General features: G+C 53.5%; 1 protein-coding gene and 1 gene segment (V, D, J or C); both read left to right on the plus strand.

Annotated features, from left to right (window-relative positions):
- Positions 1 to 282: 282 nt before the first annotated feature.
- IGLL5 (immunoglobulin lambda like polypeptide 5) lies at positions 283 to 14,205 on the plus strand. Of its 2 annotated transcripts, none has more exons than XM_079322399.1 (4): positions 283 to 331; positions 4,530 to 4,722; positions 12,100 to 12,137; positions 13,721 to 14,205. In XM_079322399.1, exons 1-4 carry the CDS (start codon positions 298 to 300, stop codon positions 14,038 to 14,040), a joined length of 585 nt encoding a protein of 194 aa, XP_079178525.1. In that variant the 5' UTR covers positions 283 to 297; the 3' UTR covers positions 14,041 to 14,205. The 2 variants fall into 2 exon arrangements, with proteins under 2 accessions (XP_079178525.1, XP_079178524.1); XM_079322398.1 differs by lacking the exons at positions 283 to 331; positions 4,530 to 4,722 and adding exons at positions 9,125 to 9,214; positions 9,349 to 9,640.
- Positions 2,729 to 4,202, plus strand: LOC306810300 (Ig lambda chain V-1 region-like). The segment is given in 5 exons: positions 2,729 to 2,794; positions 2,928 to 3,033; positions 3,118 to 3,212; positions 3,554 to 3,878; positions 4,145 to 4,202.
- Positions 14,206 to 19,281: the final 5,076 nt, after the last annotated feature.

A 19,281-nucleotide genomic window follows, 5' to 3' on the forward strand; every position in this document is an offset into this window, starting at 1 on the left:
TGGACAGCAGCAGCTATGCTGTTCAGGGTCCATGGCACAGCCCCATCCATGTGAGGACATGGAGCTGGTGGGATTGCACCATAGCCTGGGCCCCTCCCCCACTGCAGTGCTCACCCACAGCTCAGGCCATGACCAGAGTCTCTGTGCCTGGAGGGTACATGGGCTGCATTGCCCTGCCCAAGCTGATCTGTGCTCCTGGGATACTGACTCACCCCCATTTTCTTCCCTCTCTTCTCTCCCTCTCCAGGTTCCCTGGTCCAGGCAGCGCTGAGTCAGACACCCAAGGTGTGAGCCAACATGGGTGACACCATGAGGATCACCTGCTCTGGGGGTAGCAGCACCGGTGTCTATGCCTGGTTCCAGCAGAAGGTCCCTGGCACTGCCCCTGTCACTGTGATCTATGCTAATGACAAGAGACCCTCGGGCATCCCTTCGCGATTCTCCGGATCCAAATCCGGCACCACGGGCACATTAACCATCACTGGGGTCCAAGCCGAGGACGAGGCTGTCTATTTCTGTGGTGGCTATGACAGCAGCAGTGGCAGCTATGGTGTGAGGTAACAGTGACTAACAGAAAGTGACAGAGATTCAAAAAACGGGAAAGATTTTGCTCCTTCTCCCTCCTGGCAGCTCATGATGTATCTGTGTCCCACAGCCTCTTAGTACTGCTGACCATGTCCTCTTGTGCTGGCAAAGCTGCATCTGTGCAGCCATTCAGCAGCAGGATGGGCTCTGCTCATCAAAAATGCCTATGACCATGTCCATATCTGATGGTTTGATTCCCTGTAACCTTGGCCAGACAGGTGTGTGTACCTGGGACACTGACTGAATTCCTTTTTTCCCCTCTCTTTTCTCCCTCCTCGGGTTCCCTGAGTCAGCCATCCTCAATGTTAGCCAATGTGGGAGACACCATCAGGATCACCTGCTCTGAAGGCAATCCAAAAAACTAATTTGCCTGCTTCTAGCAGAAGGTCCCTGGCAGTGGCCCTGTCACTGTGATCTACCAGGATAACAGCAGACCCTCGGGCATCCCTTCGCGATTCTCCGGTTCTGAATCCGGCGGCACGGCCACCTTAACCATCACTGGGGTCCAAGCCGAGGACGAGGCTGTCTATTTCTGTGGTAGTGAGGACAGCAGCAGTGGCAGCTGGAATGGTGATACAGAGATATGTGGAAATGAGGTACAGAGGAAGTAAAAATAGAGATTCTCTGCCCTCTCTCTCAGGGTGAGCAGGGCTCTGGGCTTGATGCAGCTTCATGTCCCCCTTCTGGAGGCCATTGGCTCTGAATGGCCTCCTGCTGGCCCCATGCTGTGCATGAGGTGACCCTGGGGCTGTGCAGTGCCTGGCATGGCCCTGTCATCAGCCCCATCACCTCATTCTGCTGCCAGCCATGTCCTCTTGCTCTGCCAGGACTCTTCATGGGGCCCTAGCCTTGGGCTCAGGCCTTGGGCTCTGTCTGAGGCAGTGATCCCTCTGTTCATCAGGACCTTCTGGCCCAGGAGCCCTGTCCTGCAGGTCAGAGAGGGCTGTCCTTGGGCACAGACAGACACCCCTCTTCTCCCCTCTCCACATTCCCTGGTCCAGGCAGCATCTCTGCCTGGGGTCAGCTGTCCAAGGTGTCTGCCAGAGTGAGAGAGACTTTCAAAGCCAGTAGCTCTGTCTATGCTTGGTCCCAGCAGAAATCCCTGTCACTGTGATCTCTGATAGCAGCAAGAGGCCTGCAGTGGTGGCTGCCAGTCCCTGCCAGTTCAGGGCTGATGCCAACTCATCTCTGGTGACAGTAGCTGTAACAAAAGGACCCTGTGTCTGTGTGAGACGCTCTCCCCTGTGAGCACAGGCTGCCGTGGGCAGGGTGCCACGCAGAAACCCTGATGGTTGTGGCCAAGGCTGGAGGAATCTCTAGACCTGGTGGAAGCTGTGGCAGGGCTGAGAGGCAGCAAAGGCAGAGTCCCGTGCCGGGCTGTGCTCTCAGTTCCTGCAGTGCTGTCCCTGAGGCCCTTCTTGTCCCCACACGGTGTCAGTGTGGCTCCACCGCACAGTGCTGAGGCTCACGGGGCAGGCAGGAGGCCAAGGGGCTGTGCCCAGCCAGGTGCCCGCTGTGCCAGCGAGGCTCAGAGCAGCCCCGCAGGCTCCTCTGGCGCTGCCGTGGGCCGTGCTGTGCGCAGGAGGCAGAGGGGCTGCCCCTGGCCGGACAAGAGTGCGGCTGCTGTGTGCTTGTCATAGGTACAAACACCAGCTCAGCTCTGCCCACAGCTGCTGAGAAGCTGCTGGAGACCCTCAGCTCACCTTGAATTTGGAGGAACTGGGGGCTCGGTTTTCCTTTGTGTTGTTGAGCCTTGAAGCTTCTGGTCTTGCTGTGGCTCCCATTCCCTTTGAAAGCCACATTTCTCTGCTCTGCATTTCTCTTGTGGCAATTCAGAGAGCCCCAGGGTGGCACTCACGGTGGAAGCAGAACATGTGCAGCGGGGCCATGTCCTACAAGGCAGGAACAGGCTCGGGGTGGTTCCCGTCTGAGCTGAGCTCACCAGTCATGCTGGGGAAGGACATTCCAATTTTGCTGCCCTTTGGTGGGTCAAAAGTGCCTGCAGTAGGCAGAGGGAGCTCTGGGACATGAGCTCCAGAGAACAATGAGCATCACATATCCATGGAGGGCCTGGGCCTGAGGAACATAGGGGTTTAAAAGCTGGTCAAGGGCCCACAGAACAGCCCCATCAATGTGAGGACACGGAACTGGTGGGATTGCACCATGACCTGGGCCCCTCGTCTCCTGGCAGTGCTCACCCACAGCACAGGTACCGTGGCCAGACTTGATGTGCCTGGAGGGACCTTTGGGCACAGGGCCCCTGTCCTGCTGCCCAGGCAAGTCTGTGCCCCTGGGACACTAACTGATCCCTGTCTTCTCCCCTCTCTTCTCTCCCTCTCCAGGTTCCCTGGTGCAGGCAGCAGTGACTCAGCAGCCACCCGAGGTGTCGGCCAAGGTGGGAGACACGGTCAAAATCACCTGCACTGGTAGCAGCAGCAGCTATAACTGGTACCCACAGTGCCCCTGTCACTGTGATCTACCACAGTGACAGGAGACCCTCGGGTATTCATGATTCTCCGGATCCTATTCCAGCAGCACGGGCACCTTAACCATCACTGGGGTCCAAGCCGAGGACGAGGCTGTCTATTTCTGTGGTAGCTTTGACAGCAGCAGTGGCAGCAACTATGGTGTGTGGTGACCATGAGTAAGAAAAAGTGACAGAGACTCAAAATGCAGAGGGAAGATTTTGGCCCTTCTCCCTCCTGGCAGCTCTTGGTGTAGCTGTGTCCCCCACAGCTTCTTGCCACAGCTGGCCATGTTCTCCTGTGCTGCCAGAGCTGCTTTTGTGCAGCCGTTCTGCAATGGGCTGGTTTCTGCTCCTGGAATGTGCCTGAGACCATGTCCCTGTGTGTTCTTGCCTTGACTGTTGCGTTCCCTGTAACCTTGTCCAGGCAGGTCTGTGCTCCTGAGACTCTGACTGGCTCCACTCTTCTCTCCTTTTTCTTCTCCCCTTTTCCACATGCCCTAGTTCAGGCAGCGCTGAGTCTGCATCCATCCTCACTGCCAGGCAACATGGGAGAGACTTTCAGGATGTCCGGCTCTGGGGGCAGCAGTGGCTATGGCTATGGCTGGTACCAGCAGAAGGTCCCTGGCAGTGGCCCTGTCACTGTGATCTACTGGGATAACAGCAGACCCTCGGGCATCCCTTCGCGATTCTCCGGATCCACATCCAGCGGCACGGCCACGTTAACCATCACTGGGGTCCAAGCCGAGGACGAGGCTGTCTATTTCTGTGGTAGCTGGGACAGCCGCAGTGGTGCTGGTGAAGTGACAAAGGCAGTTTTTCAAATGAGGTGGAGAGGAATTAAAAATTTAGATTTTTCAGTCCTTGTCATGGCCAAGCAGAGTTGTGGATGTGGGACTGAGACAGGTTTATGTCTCCTGTGCATGACCATGGATATGAGTACCATTTTTTGTCCTAGAGAACAGAAGGCTGGGGGCCACTGTCCTCGTCCCTACAAAACTCATGGTATAACTGTTCCCCACCTCACTGCCTCTTGCTACTGATAACCATGTCCTCCTGCATCTGTCAGAGCTGCCTCCCTGCTTAAATGCCTAGGTATGGGCTCTACTCCTCAGATATGCTGGTGACTGTGGCGGAGTCCATGCTTCTCTGACTGTGGCATTCCCTGTAACCTTGCTCTCCAGACAGGTCTGTTCTTCTGGGATGCTGACCCCCTCTCCTCTCCTCTCCTCTCCTCTCCTCTCCTCTCCTCTCCTCTCCTCTCCTCTCCTCTCCTCTCCTCTCCTCTCCTCTCCTCTCCTCTCCTCTCCTCTCCTCTCCTCTCCTCTCCTCTCCTCTCCTCTCCTCTCCTCTCCTCTCCTCTCCTCTCCTCTCCTCTCCTCTCCTCTCCTCTCCCTCTCCAGGTTCCCTGGTCCAGGCAGCAGCAGTGACTCAGCCATCCTCTGTGTGAGCCACATGGTCAGGATCACCTGCTCTGGAGCTAGCAACAGCTGGTATGGCTGGTTCCAGCAAAAGGTCCCTGGCAGTGGCCCTGTCACTGTGATCTACCAGGATAACAAGAGACCCTCGGGCATCCCTTCGCGATTCTCCGGATCCACATCCAGCGGCACGAGCACGTTAACCATCACTGGGGTCCAAGCCGAGGACGAGGCTGTCTATTTCTGTGGTGGCTATGAAAGCAGTGCTGCTCAGGCTCTTGGTGATGGTGGGGTAATTTTTTCACTCCTCTTGATTGCTGCACTTTTCCCTGTGTGGGGAAGGCAGTTCCTACCCTTGGAGCCTGCAGCTATTTTGGCTCTTGCTTTGCTGTGTCTTGTCTGCAATTCTGTCCTCATGCCACATCCCATCTGGTGGCCATTGTGTGTTGAAGATGTCTCCAGTGCTTTGTCATGCATTTTAACCACACAGAGCTTCTCACTGCCTGGCTGCTAGTCTGGACGTGGTTCCTCTTGGTCCACGGGCAATGGTGTCTCCAGTTGCCTCAGATACTGGGGTGTCCACAACTATGTCTGTCCTCAGTGCGTGGGATGAGGAGAGTCATGAAGGGCAGTGGGCAGAGAGAGGTTTCACACTCCGTTTCCAGCAATCCATCAGGAGTGCCCAGGGTGGGGGTTGCACCCAGGATGTCCCACATGTGTTCCTGCAGGCAGAATTCTCCCATTACTGTTACCCTACCTGAGGAGGAGAGTGCTCCTGTGGCACTAACAGACTGCTTCATCTCCCGTCTCTCCTCTCCCTCTCCAGGTTTCCTGGTCCAGGCAGCAGCAGTGACTCAGCCATCCTCAGTGTGAGCCACATGGGAGACACGGTCAAAATCACCTGCTCCGGGGGTGGCAGCTACTATGGCTGGCACCAGCAGAAGGTCCCTGGCAGTGGCCCTGTCACTGTGATCTATGAAAACAACAAGAGACCCTCGGGCATCCCTTCGCGATTCTCCGGATCCACATCCAGCGGCACGAACACGTTAACCATCACTGGGGTCCAAGCCGAGGACGAGGCTGTCTATTTCTGTGGTGGCTGGGACAGCAGCAGTGGTGGCTATGGTATATCATGACTACAAGAAGTAGAAAGTGAGAATTCCAAAGATTTCCTGACTGCATCTAAAGATAATATTTCCACCCTCCTCCAACTTGATTTGCTGTGGCATAGGTTTCTATCCCCTCTGTACAGCAATCGTTACATTCATTGTTCCACAGAAATTGAGGTCATTGTTCTTGTCCCTACAAAGAGCAGTGTGGCTTTGTCCCCAAACCCATCACATCTTGCTACTGATGACCATGTCCTCCTGCTGCTGCCTCAGTGCTAGGGTGCCTTGGGCTGTGTCACTCTGATCTATGGCAGCAACAACAGACCTTCAGGCATCCCTTTCTGATTCTCTGGATCCTGGTCCAGCTCCATGGGCACCTTAGCCATCACTGGGGTCCAAGCTGAGGACGAGGCTGTCTATTTCTGTGGTAGCAGGGACAGCAGCAGTGCTGATGCAGGTGATGAAGCCAGTGAGTAATGGGGAAGTGAGACACAGAACCCAGTGTCAAAAGAGGAATGTTTTGAGCCATTTTTTCTCATGGCCAAACAAAGCTGTGATAGTGGAGTTCAGACAGGTTCCGGGCCCCTGCCTAAGGACATGAATGTGTATGACAAGGCACAAGAGGTGACTCTTTCCCCTGTCCCCATGATAGGAATGGCACTGCCTCATCCCCAGCCCTGTTGCCTTTTGCTTCAGGCTGCCCCCTCCTGCTGCTGCTGCTGCTGTTGTTGCTGCTGCTGCTGCTGGGCCAGGCTGGGCTCTGATTCCTCCATATTTCTGTAGCCATGACCAGGTTCCTTTCCTTCACAGGGTGATGTTCTACTGCTCTGCTGCTGCCAGCTCTCCTTCCAGGGCCATGGGTCTTGAATCTTCCTCTCTGTCTTGAGGCTCTGTGTCACACTGTGGCATGAGGAGCTTAGGCACAGGAACCCTGTCATGCTTCCTGGGCAGACGTGCTCCTGGGGCAATGGCTCACCCCATCTTATTGCCTTTCACCTCTCCCCCTCCAGGCTCTCTGCTCCAGTCAGTCATCCTCAGTGCCAGCCAACTTGGAGCAAACTGACTACAAGCTCTGGGAGCAACAGTGAGTATGGCTGGTACCAGCAGAAGGTCCCTGGCACTGCCCCTGTCACTGTGATCAACTGGAATGACAGAAGATCCTTGGACATTCCTTCATGGTTTTGTGTCTGACTCCAGATGGTCACTGATGTTCAAGCTGAGGACAAGGCTGTCTATTACTGTGGTAGCTTCGACAGCAGCAGTGCTTATCTCATGGTGACACTGAGTCACAGACAATACAGATCTTGAGTGTCAAAAAGGATGGTTTTGGTGTCTCTGTCCACTCCACCACGCATGATCCCCTGTCCAGCTTTGGGACTTTTCCTTTTCCTTCCTGATTCCTTTCCCTGTGTGTTCCATATCTCAGGGCTGTGGGTCTCTGCATGATGTGGCACTGGAGCAGGTTTCCCAGAGAATTTGTGGATGACCCATCCCTGAAAGTGTTCAAGGCAAGGTTGGATGAGGCTTTGAGCAACCTGGTCTAGTGAAATGTGTTTCTGGCCATGGCAGGGGTGTTGATAGTACTAAATGTTCTTTCCAACTCAAACCATTCCATGATTCTACAACTGTTCCCAGTGACTGGGCCCTGGTGCTGCAGAAGCCCTGGCATGGGCTCATCCTCACTGCCCATTATTCATGTGAGGGCAGAGGAGCCTGGGACAATGTTAGGACCTTCAGCCTGTGAAGCTGCCCAAGAACACCTTTGCCACATATCTGCTCCACAGTCCTGCTCCAGAGTCCTGCCCAGGGTCTGGCAGCATTACAGACACCCTGGCAGCTCAGAGCTGGGCGTGTGGGCATTTGCCAGGACACAGGAGCCCTGGGTGTTCTGGCCAGGCATGGAGAGCTTCTACTGCAGCCCAGAGAGAGCCCATGGCTCTCACATGGATCTGGCTCAGCTGTCCCCAGAGTCCAGTCTCTGCTGCAAAACACCTTGATCTGCAGTGGGAGCAGCAACAATGTTTATGGCTGGTACCAGCAGAAAGTCCCTGGCAGTGCCCCTGTCACTGTGATCTACAATAATAACAAGAGACCCTCGGGCATCCCTTCGTGATTCTCCGGCTCTGGGGGCACGTTAACCATCACTGGGGTCCAAGCCGAGGACGAGGCTGTCTATTTCTGTGGTGGTGAGGACAGCAGCAGCAGTGCTTCCACAGTGGCATGCAGCAGCTGTGGAAGTGATGCAAAAACCTCCTGCTGTTGCAGATATTGGTCAGGAGTCTCTGCTGTGCTTGTTTGATGGGGGCGTCAGGTCCCCACCATGGTCCTGCTCTTGCTTCCCTGCACTGCCCGTGGCTGTGCCTGGTGTCTCAGCCTAGCACTCCCTTAGAGCCCCAGCTCCCTGGCACTTTGGGAGGGGATATGTAGCACTTGGCACGTCTCCATGGCCACATTAAGCATGGCTGGGTCCAAGCAGAGGAGGAGGAGAAGCAGGAGGAGGCTCTCAGTCTTCTGCCTGGGACACCAGTGGTGATCAGGGCCATGGTAACTCCCAGCACAGGAAAAGGGAGACACAAGCCCACTGTTGCCCCAGTGGGGCACCCTCAGGTGCTGACTGCATCTGCCCAGACACAACATGAATCAGCATCTGTGCCTGTGCCACAGTTCCTGCTATGGGACACATACTCGGCTCCAGCAGGTCCCCTCCATGCTGCTCACAGGGAGACAGCCCTGCAGCCCTGCCCTGGCCATGCCAGCCAGGCTCCTGGTGCCCTGGGCACCCTGGGGACAGCATAGTCAGGGACAGGGAGGGTCCTGGGAGAGAGGGAATTTGGAATTTCCTATGGCACAACCACTCTTTGTCTGGATTGGGACTGCCAAAGACAGCCATGATCCCTGTGCCCTGAGCCAGAGCAGAACTGACAAGGAGCTGCCCCAGCTCTGGCTGCTGTGCACCAGCATACTGGGCTCATGACCAGCTAATGGGGAGGCATTTCTGGACCCTGGGACTCATTGCTGGCACGTTCCCATTGTTCTGGGGTGTGAATGCCTGGAAAGGGAAAAGGTCTTGGTCTTGAGTGCTGGATCTCAGCTGGTAGAGCAAGAGCCAGGGCGCAAAAGCGGGAGAGCAAGGGGGTATTTTATGGGCCTGGAACACTCATGGGAGGAGGAAAATGCTGAAAATTAGTTGAGGAATGGTGGAGCTTGGCATTGTTTCAGTCCCATCACTGGGAGCTGCAGGTGCTCCTGTATGCCCTTGCCACAGTTCCCAACTCTCCCTTCTGCTTAGGCACTGCAGCCACTCGGCATGGTATGGGGACAGGGGCATCAGTGCTGGTGGTTTTGAGGCTCAGATCTCAGAGGTGTCTCTGCTTTGTGTCTGGGGACAAGCTCTGCTGCATCTGGAGTGGTGGGGCTGGGTGTGGAGCAGGGAGGGATGTGCGGAGAGAGGCGCGGGCAGGATCCGGCCGTGACCGCAAGGTCGGATTTGCATGGAGGGGACGTGTCCTGGGAGGGCGGGGGCTTAAAAGGGAGTCAGGGTCCACGGCACAGCCCCATCATTCTGGGGACGCTGAGCTGGTGGGATTGCACCATGGCCTGGGCCCCTCTTCTCTTCGTGGTGCTCGCCCACAGCACAGGTGCCATGGCCAGACTCGCTGTGCCTGGACGGGGCCTTTGGGCACAGGGGCCCTGTCCTGCTGCCCAGGCAGGTCTGTGCCCCTGGGACACTGACTGACCCCTGTCTTCTCCCCTCTCTTCTCTCCCTCTCCAGGTTCCCTGGTGCAGGCAGCGCTGAATCAGCCACCCGAGGTGTCGGCCAAGGTGGGAGACACGGTCAAAATCACCTGCACTGGTAGCAGCTACAGCTATGGCTGGTACCAGCAGAAGGTCCCTGGCACTGCCCCTGTCACTGTGATCTACAGCAATAGCAACAGACCCTCGGGCATCCCTTCGCGATTCTCCGGATCCAAATCCGGCTCCACGGCCACGTTAACCATCACTGGGGTCCAAGCCGAGGACGAGGCTGTCTATTTCTGTGGTAGCTATGACAGCAGCAGTACTGCTGCACTGTGACACAGAGCAATGAGGAAGTGCTACAAAAACCTCCTACCTCAGCTTACCCTTGGAGCCCCAAGACTGTGCCCATCCCCTGTCATTTGAGGAAGTTGTAACTTCCCAGCAATGCTGCCATGGCCCAGGGTGTCCCATGTATGGGCCTGCAGGCAGATTTGTCCTTTAATTGTTCCCTTGACCAGAGAGAGCCATGTTTCAGGTTACTGGCTAACCCTCATCTTCTTTTCTCCCTCCTGTCCCTCTCCATGTTCCCTGGTCCAGGCAGTGCTCTGTCATCTCGACTTGGTGTCAGCATTGTGGGACAAGCCATCCAAGTCATCTGATACAGGGATGGCAGCAGCTGCAACTGGTACCAGCCTAGGTTTCCTGGCTGTGCACCTGGGACTTGCTACAATGGCTTGAGACCACCAGATACCTGTTTGCCATTTTCCAGACCCCAGTCTGGCTCTATGAGCACAGTAACCATCTCTGGGGTCCAAGCCCAGTACAAGGCTGTCTGTTAAGGTGGTAATTACTGAAAGGGCAGTGATGATGTTACCATGGTGAGACAGAGCAATGGAGAAGGGATACAAAGTCTTCCTGCCATGGCAGGGGCCTGTTAGGAGTCTCTGCTGTCCCTATTTGATGGGGCAGGTCCATGGCACAACCCTGCCTTTTTCTGCTCTGTGGTGAATGTGGCTGTTCCCAGTTACACCTCTCTGTCCCTACGGGCCTTTCCTTGTCATTTGTGGATGAGAGTGGATAGAATAGACCTGAATAGACTGTCTCAGATGGAAAAGGCCTTCAATGATCATAGAGTCTAACTGTGCTGCCACTTCAGGGATGACAAAAATGGAGGGCATTTTCCAAGTGCCTGAACAACACTTTCCAGCCTGAGATATCATCCAGCTCTCTAGGAAACCGGTCCAGTATTTGCTCACACTCTCAATAAAGAAATGCTGTGCCAGGAGCCTCTGGACCATCTCTGCAGGGGGCACAGTCCTGTGCCTTTAACAGAGGAGTTAAAGATGGAGATTCTCTGCCCTCTCTCTCAGGGTGAGCAGGGCTCTGGGCTTGATGCAGCTTCATGTCCCCCTTCTGGAGGCCATTGGCTCTGAATGGCCTCCTGCTGGCCCCATGCTGTGCATGAGGTGACCCTGGGGCTGTGCAGTGCCTGGCATGGCCCTGTCATCAGCCCCATCACCTCATTCTGCTGCCAGCCATGTCCTCTTGCTCTGACAGGACTCTTCATGGGGCCCTAGCCTTGGGCTCAGGCCTTGGGCTCTGTCTGAGGCAGTGATCCCTCTGTTCATCAGGACCTTCTGGCCCAGGAGCCCTGTCCTGCAGGTCAGAGAGGGCTGTCCTTGGGCGCAGACAGGCACCCCTCTTCTCCCCTCTCCACATTCCCTGGTCCAGGCAGCATCTCTGCCTGGGGTCAGCTGTCCAAGGTGTCTGCCAATGTGGGAGAAATTTTCAAGGTCTCCTGCTCTGGTGGCAATGCCAAAAGCTATTTCAGCAACACCCTGATGCATCCAGCACAGCATTTGTCCTCCTCCATGCTTCTCTCCAAGGAGAAGAGCATGACTGAAGAGCTGAACATTGTGCCCCTTTTTTGTCCTACAAAATAAATCTGAAACCACATTGAAGCTTGAGAATGCTCAGAAAATGATCATCCACAACAGAGGGTAGTAGCTTCAGCTTAATGCTTTGCATAGACAATTTCAGTGATCTTTTTTCTTTCTTTTTTTATGGTTTCAGACTTTGCATGAAAGCATAAACCTTCCCAGAGGAAAAGGAAACCTCTGAAAGAGAAAGTGTCTCAAACTGCAAAATCTTTGAAGTGTTACCTGTTTTACAGTGAACTATTTATACAGTTCCTGTGACTCAGGAAGTTCACTGACTCTGCCTCCTTCTATAACCACTTGCACAAACCACATCATTTGAAAATCTGTGGTTTCAATTTACATTGGTGCTGTTGGCATTCAGTCGTCCAAGCTGAGCACTGAATCTGCCAATCTGTGGGATTGGCACCACAGTGGGAAAATAATTTTCAAAGAAGCAGCCAAGTCTTTACAGGGAAATTTGAATTTAATTGGTTTTACCTGAAACTCATTTTGGCTCACCCCTTCCTTGGCTATCACAGCTCTATGTAGGCATCTCCACCTCTTGCCTTTTCATATTTTAGGGTAAATATTAATGAAAATAAGTTGCTTGCACAGACCTTCAGCTATAATCTCCATTGCTGGTGGTGAGAGCTGCACTGAAAGAGCCCATCCAGGACCAATATGGATATGACTGTGCCCATGCCTTCATCCTGCTGTGTCCATCGGGGCATCTCCATCCCATCACCTTCATTTCGCTGCATCCATTGGGATATTTCCTGACCATCCTCTCCATCCTCCCAATCCATGGGGTCCAGGACTGCTCTGCCATAAAGCAGGAGGTTTTTGTGTGGCCCTGTGTCACTGTGTGGTGTATTCGGGGCCGGGACGATTTTGACCCTGAAAGGTGAGTCGCCGACTTCCCCTCGGTCTTCCCTTTCCCACCGTGGAATTTTGACATTTTGTCGATTTTTGGTGATTTGGGGTTTTTTTCTTGGACTTGGCGCCGGGCTGGGGTCTGCTGCCCGTTTGGGGTCGGACACTGAGCCCGGCGTTGGGGACTCTGTCCCGTCCCTGCGGACTCTGACGACTCCGTGCGCGCCACGGAGAATTGGGGCGTATTTTCTTAATCAAACAGTCTTAAAATTTGTCCAGGAAATGTGTCTGAGGTCTCAAGGGGAAGGAAACTCAGGTTTAGGCTTCTAAAAGAGGTGATTTTTTTTTTTGTTAAATAAATTTGTCAGTCTAAAGTCTAAGTCCTCAACTCTTAGTCCTGAGGACTAAGTCTGTCAGCCCTGGAGAGGGGAAAGGGCTCTTCTGCGGGGTCCCATGGCCAAGGGTGCAGGCGCTGTGAAAGGACAGCCTGTCCTCAGCTGTGAGCACCCACACTCATCCTGATTTTGTGTTAAAACATCATGTCCCTGGAATCTTAGACAAAAGATTCCAGGGGCTTTGTAAAGAGCCCATTGTCCAGGTAAGACACGTCAAAAATGGAGATTATTGTGCTGAAAATGCTGCCGGAAATGTCATTTGTTTGCCTTTGTCTGTAATTTTTAAAAGAATTTGATGAAAAATCCCAATTTGAAACAAATTACTCGGGGCTAAGATCAAGAAAAATGTTCTTTGACCATTTCTTTATCAAAAAGTATTTAATGGTGGGGTCATCCCAGTCTTCAAATGGAGATAGAGATAGAAATAGAAGTGAAGACAAAAATAGAAACACTGCGCATTGGAGGAGGCAGCAGAAGCACACCAGAAAGACCAAATGTGTTTTTCCATCTTCTTTTGGGTGATTTTTACTGGTAGTTTTTCAGAGACAAGAAAATGTCTGAAAGCAGAACTGGGCAGAAAACAGGATGGTTTGTCTGTGAAACTTTGGGTATTTTTTAAAAAATTGCCTTGTAAAAGGAAAGAAATGGCTTTATGACAAAGAAATTAAAATGTAAATGGCAAAGAAATTAAGATGTAGTTAAATATATATATGTGCATATATATATATATGTTATATATATATGACATATATATATCATAAGTCTTTTTAGATATATGAGATACAGAAATGTACAAATATTCATGTTAAATGCATTTTATTGAATCATACATCTATTCATATGATTAGGACTACATATGTACGTATAATGTTCACTTTATATTATGTACATTAGCTGTAAATACAATATGTAATATGTATATGTACATATACATGCATATAATGCATATAAAACATATATGGAAGCATATATGAGATGCATATATATGTATGTGTAATACACATACATATTATGCACTTATTATATATATTTTTATGTATTTATATATATATATTTTATATATATATATCTCCAAAATTTAAATACATTAGAGTTACAAATGATAAGCTCTTGGCTGTGGGGAAAGTGGGGAGTTTCTGGCTAGTGCCAGCAGGGCAGGCAGGGGCTGTGTTGGGGCACAGGGCCCTCTCTGACCCCGCACTGCTCTCGTCCCTCACAGACCAGCCCACGGTCGCTCCCACCGTCCATCTGTTTGCGCCATCTGCCCAGGAGCTAGAGACAGGCAAAGCCACCCTGGTGTGTCTGATGGAGAACTTCTACCCCAGCCGTGTGACAGTGGAATGGGTGGCTAACGGCAACACCATCACCTCTGGTGTGGAGACCAGCCAGTCCCAGCGGCAGAGCAACAACCACTACATGGCCAGCAGTTACCTGTCGCTGGATGCCAGCACATGGCAGAAATACAATTCTGTCTCGTGCAAGGTCAGGCACGAGGCTGGAAATGTGGAGAAGACCGTGAACAGATCCGAGTGCTTCTAACCCACCCCTCCGGCCCTGTGCTGGCCCCCTCTCTCATCCCCACTCCTGGGAACAGCGGCTCCCCCGCCGCAGATGTCTCTGTCCATGTCTGCCCGCCCCTGCTCCTGTCCCCACTGTGAGTGTCACACAAATAAACACCGACACTGAACTAGCGCTGGCTCAGCATCCCTGTCTCTGTGTCCTTCCACTGCGCTCGCTCCCCACGCGCTGCCTGGCCCAGCCCGGTGCCACCAGGGTGGAGGGTGGGATGGGAACACGAATATATGCACACACATTCATATTGCAGGGCTTCTGTGAAGCTTTTGCTCAACCCTGGGGACCCCAGTGAAAGCCCCTGGCATCGCCAAGACCAGGGAATGAGCAGCCTGGGGCGCTGCCTGCACTAAGCCCCCATGCACTGCTTGAAGACGTGGCTATGGCTGTGCCATCCTTGGCCCTTGCTCACTGGTCTCTGCATGCCAGGTGCCTTGCAGGCACATGTGGCCTGTGATGGAGGCATGGCCAGTGATGTCCTTTTGCCTGGCCTGGCTCTGTCCCCCTTTCTCAGTCACCACTGTGTTTCCCAGAATGGGGGTCCCATTAAGCCAGTTAAGCACAAGCACCAGCCTGTCCATCACACCCTGTGCCACTACAACCTGGACTCTTGCATGCCACATGCCCTATCCTCATCCCTAGCACAGCTCTGGGGAAGTTTCCCTGCAGCTCTGCCCATGGAAGGACTGACAGACTTGGCTGTGCTGAAAGCACCAGTGCTCTGCTCTTGTCACCCCATCAGGGCAGCCAGGAGTCACACCAGGGACAAGGACAGGGACACAGCCATGCTGTGTGCAGTTCTGGGGGATGTGTCCCTCACCAGTCTCTTGGGAAAGGGGGGATGGCCCCACCACATCCCCCTCCCCAGGCTGTGCCTGTGGAGTGCCTTGTTCCACCAGGCTTTGGGTTGCCATATGTCCCTGCAAATGTCTTCTTTGGACACAGAATCATAGAACTCTAGAATGGGATGGGTTGGAAGGGACCATTAAAAGTCATTGAGTCCAAGCTCCCTGGAGTGAACAGGGACATCAACCAGACCAGGTTGCTCAGAGCCCCTTTCAGCCTGACCTTGAATCTTTCTAGGAATGGGACATCTGCAGCTTCCCTCAGCTACCTGTTTCAACACCTCACCACTCTTGCAGTTCTAAATTCTTAGTCTTAACAAGCCTAAATTGATCCTTCTTTAGTTAAGAAACATTATCTCTTGCCCTACTGCATCAGGGCCTGCTAAAAATCTGTCTTCATCTTTCCTATAAGCCCTCTTCGAGTATTGAAAGGCTGCTTTAAGGTCTTGCCAGAGCCTTCTCCTCTCCAGGCTAAAAGTCTCAACTCTCCCACCTTTTCCTCATAGGTGCTCCAGTGCTCTGAGATCTTTGTGGCCTCCTCTAGACTAACCCAAACTGGTCCATGTCCTTTTAATGTTGTGGGATTCAGAGCTGGACACAGGACTGCAGGTGGGGCTCACCAGAGTACAGGGAGAGAATCCCCTCCCTCAAACCACTGCCCTCACTGCTTTTGATGCAGTCCAGGATATGTCTGGCCTTTTGGGCTGCAGGTGCACATTGCCAGGTTGTTATCCTCAAATCCTTTGCAGCAGAACTGTTGTCAATTTCCTTGTGCCCCAGCCTGTATTGATAGGAGAGCACAGTGCCCCTTCCATCCTGCTTTTTGTCAGGGAGCTGGCAGCAGCCCTGACCCCAGCTGAGCTGCCAAAAGGCACCTCATGTTCCAAAACAACTTCATTGGTTTTAATCCTGCTTTATCCTCCTCCTGAGATGGGCAGAGGAGGCCTTGCCATGGAACAGCTCTATGCACAGGGCAAGCTTCCCTTCTCATCACCCTGCTCAGGGGGTCAGTCACAATGTCCCTTCCCGTGTGTGGGGTGACATGATCATGGTTTTCCCAGGAAATCCCAAGTCCCATTGCTACAGATCAAATCCATGTGCTGGCCAGAGCTCTGAGCTACTGCTGGCCTCAAGGAAGGAGCCAGCAGCAGGATGTTCAGCTGGCATTGGCACCAGGGAAAAGAAGGAAGGGCAGACAATGGAGAGATCTGTCCCACTGTGTTTCAATATGAGCTTCTTTAACACAGTTTCCTGAGCAGAGAGTTCCCACTGTGGCAGAGGTGCAGCTCCTGGGGGGCTTCTGGGCTATGGCAGGTGGTCCTGAAGGTGAGGGTCCCTGCAGCACAGCCACAGCCATGCATCCATTCCAACTCACTGCTGGGGAATGTGAGCCCAGAGATGGCAGCAGCTCCTCCACACTGCCACTGATCCCCTTCCTTGCTCAAGCAAGGTTATTTCCTGGCAAACCCCTGCCTTTGGCATCTCCTCCCCAGCCTTGTGGTGCTGCCAGGAGAGCTGCTGCCTGGGACTCTGCCAGCCAGAAATGCCCCAGTGACTGAGACCTGCTGCCAGGAAGGATGTTCACATCTTTTCCACTGCAAAGATCGAACCTCAATAATTACCAATTCCAGCAGCTGTTGAATCACCTTAGTAGTGGTTGAGGCTGCAGTGAATGGCAGGTAACACAGGACCCCCCATTCCAGCTGTGCTGCCAGATTTAACCCTGAGAAATGCCACATTTCTGGTGAGGGATCCTGAGATTCATCTTGACACTTCCTGAGTAAAGCCCATTCCATGGTCACAAGACATCAGCCCCAGATTTCTTGTGCTCAATTTGGGGCATGAGCTGGGGTCTCGCTTCAGCTCAGGTCCGTGTGGGCAGAGCACAGGCACATCTCTAACTCAGGAGGCAGGAAACCTCACTAATTATTGATTAAAAGATTTTGCTAAATCTTTTCCATAAGCAACAACTGCCAAGAAAAAAGCCTGATAAATTATAGATCAGTGGCCCTGGTCCCTCCAGGGCTCCCATCCTCCCCCGCTGCCTGCAACTTGGCAAATTCCCAGCCAGAGTTTCACCCTTAACAAGCCTTCAACAGGGCCAGAGAGTCTCAGCTGGGAATTACAGAGGGATACAGGGCCTGATCCATCCTCTGGCAGGGAGGGAAGCAGTGCCTGGGAAGAGCAATCTGGATCCACTCCTGCACCACCCTCGCTGGGGGTGTCTGGTGAGCAAATGTGCTGAACAGAACCGAAACCTCCCTCCCCTTCCCAGCTGCAGCTCCTGCTCTCACTCTGCCGGCTCCTGCACTGCAATTTTAACAGTCATTTATTTTCTCATTTTCCCAGCTTGCCAGTAATTTTAAAATGAGGGGGATCTAATTTAGTAAATGAGATGCTTCAGGAAAGCTTTAATTAGCTGCAAAAGAAGCAGTGGATCCCATGAAGAGTTGGAACTTGGTGAGAACTGCTCTGCCAGGCTGAGGCTCATAACTGGGGGCTTAACAAGGCTTTCAGGAGCCATTTGATAAACCCTGGGGATTTGGACACCTTGAGCTTGGGGACATCCCACAGCTGAGAACAGTGAGGGATGCAGAAATGTAGGCAAAGGAGTGTGGGACCAGGGGAGCTCTTGCAACCCTTGCTCCCAAACCACTGCCAAAAACCTCGAGCATAAAGCTCTGCTCTGGCTCCCAAACCCTCCCTGGGTCCTCTCCACGATGACCACCTCCGGCCACATTTCTGCCCCAAAAAACAGCCCTGATCTGCTTTTTTTTATTGCACATCACTGGGTGATTTCCCCAGGCCAGGCAAGCCCCAACGGGTGATACCAGGAGGAGGTGGGGTCTGTTTTAGTGGGGACGTGGCAGGAGCGGGGGGAGCGCACCTGGAGCTGATGAAACGCCTCGCCTGGAGGGACACGGGCGGCGTGGCACAGCGGGACAGGAGGGGACAGCTCCGCCTGCCCAGCGCAGCTGCGACCAGCCGCCATCCTGGGGACGGCGGGGCTGAAACTCGAAAGCAAGAGCAGGGTCCCAGAATAGTGGGGGAGTGGAGCAGAGCCAGACCCACCGGGACAGCAGTGGGAGGATGGCACATGTCCCCTCGCCTTGGTGCTACAGCTGTGCCAAGCCCGGGTGACACCCAGAGCCTCTGCAGGGGGTGCAAGCTGCTGCCGGTTCCTGCAGCCCACCCTGCCATACCCTCTGCTCACACCGCCCTCTTCTCCGAAGGGCTTGGGGACAGGCTGTGCAGAGCCCAGGCTGTGCCACGCCAGCACTGCGCCCTGTTTTCCCCCAGCCGTGCAGCTGTGTGGCAGTGGGGCATCCCCTGGCTAAATTTAGTCCTCACCCACTACAGCCCCCAATCAGAAATTCAAAAGAGCGCCCCAAAAAAGGAAGAGAAACCGTCTCCAGTGGGTGCTGACGTGTGAAGGCGAGTGAGCGCCACGTCGACCGGGCCCTGAGATGGAGGCAGCTCTGTGCCCCTGCCTTGCTGGGCTCCCACCGTGGGGGCATCACCTTGTGGGACATCAGCCCCTGAGAGGGGGAAGCATGGTGCTGCCCAAAATTGGCAGCGTGGGTGGTGCTGGACCAGGGACCCGCTGGGGGCTGGTGCCAAGGCTGTGCCAAGACTCTGTGCCATAGCAGGGTACGTGTCCCCAGGCCAGGGTCACCCCTCCTGTCCCTGGAGGGTCCCTGACAGGGCCCAGGGGGGTCTTGCCTGACAGGGTAGTGCCTGCCCTGGTGTGGGATGTTCCATCTGCTGTACACATGCACACACACGTGTGTGCACACACATTGCACATGTATGTGCAGGTATGTGCACACACACCCCCTCCAGTGATCCCAGTGCATCCAGGGCCCAGGCTGGCCATCACTGACCTGTGGGATTTGAGGCCAGGGAAGACCCTGGCACTGCTCACATTTTGGCCTTGTCTCCCTGTGCCACCACCACAGGGGACCAGCCTGAACAGCTTCCTGCTGCTACCCTGCTTTCAGGTCACCCTGAATTTACTTACTCATTTATTGAATTAAACTAATCAGTCCCTGCCTGCTGCCAAGGCAGCCTCTTCTCTGGGGTCATCCCCGAGTCTGACCTGTTGCAGGGTACAGGGGCAGCTTCCAGGTCCAAAAAGTATGAGGCAGGTTTCCCCATACTTTGAAATAAAACACAGGTTATAAATTAATAAAATATATGTCATAAATTAATAAAATACAGTATATAAATAAAAAAATACAAGTAATGGATGACAAAATACTATCAAATACCCCTGGGCAGCCCTGGGTCAAAGCCCGAGTTGGAGACAGCCAGAGAGAGCAAGACCAAGGCTTATTGCCCTGTAATTAAAAGAGAATTAAAT

The sequence above is a fragment of the Erithacus rubecula genome (genome assembly GCF_903797595.1).
Source record: "Erithacus rubecula genome assembly, chromosome: 19".
Taxonomy (NCBI): domain Eukaryota; kingdom Metazoa; phylum Chordata; class Aves; order Passeriformes; family Muscicapidae; genus Erithacus; species Erithacus rubecula.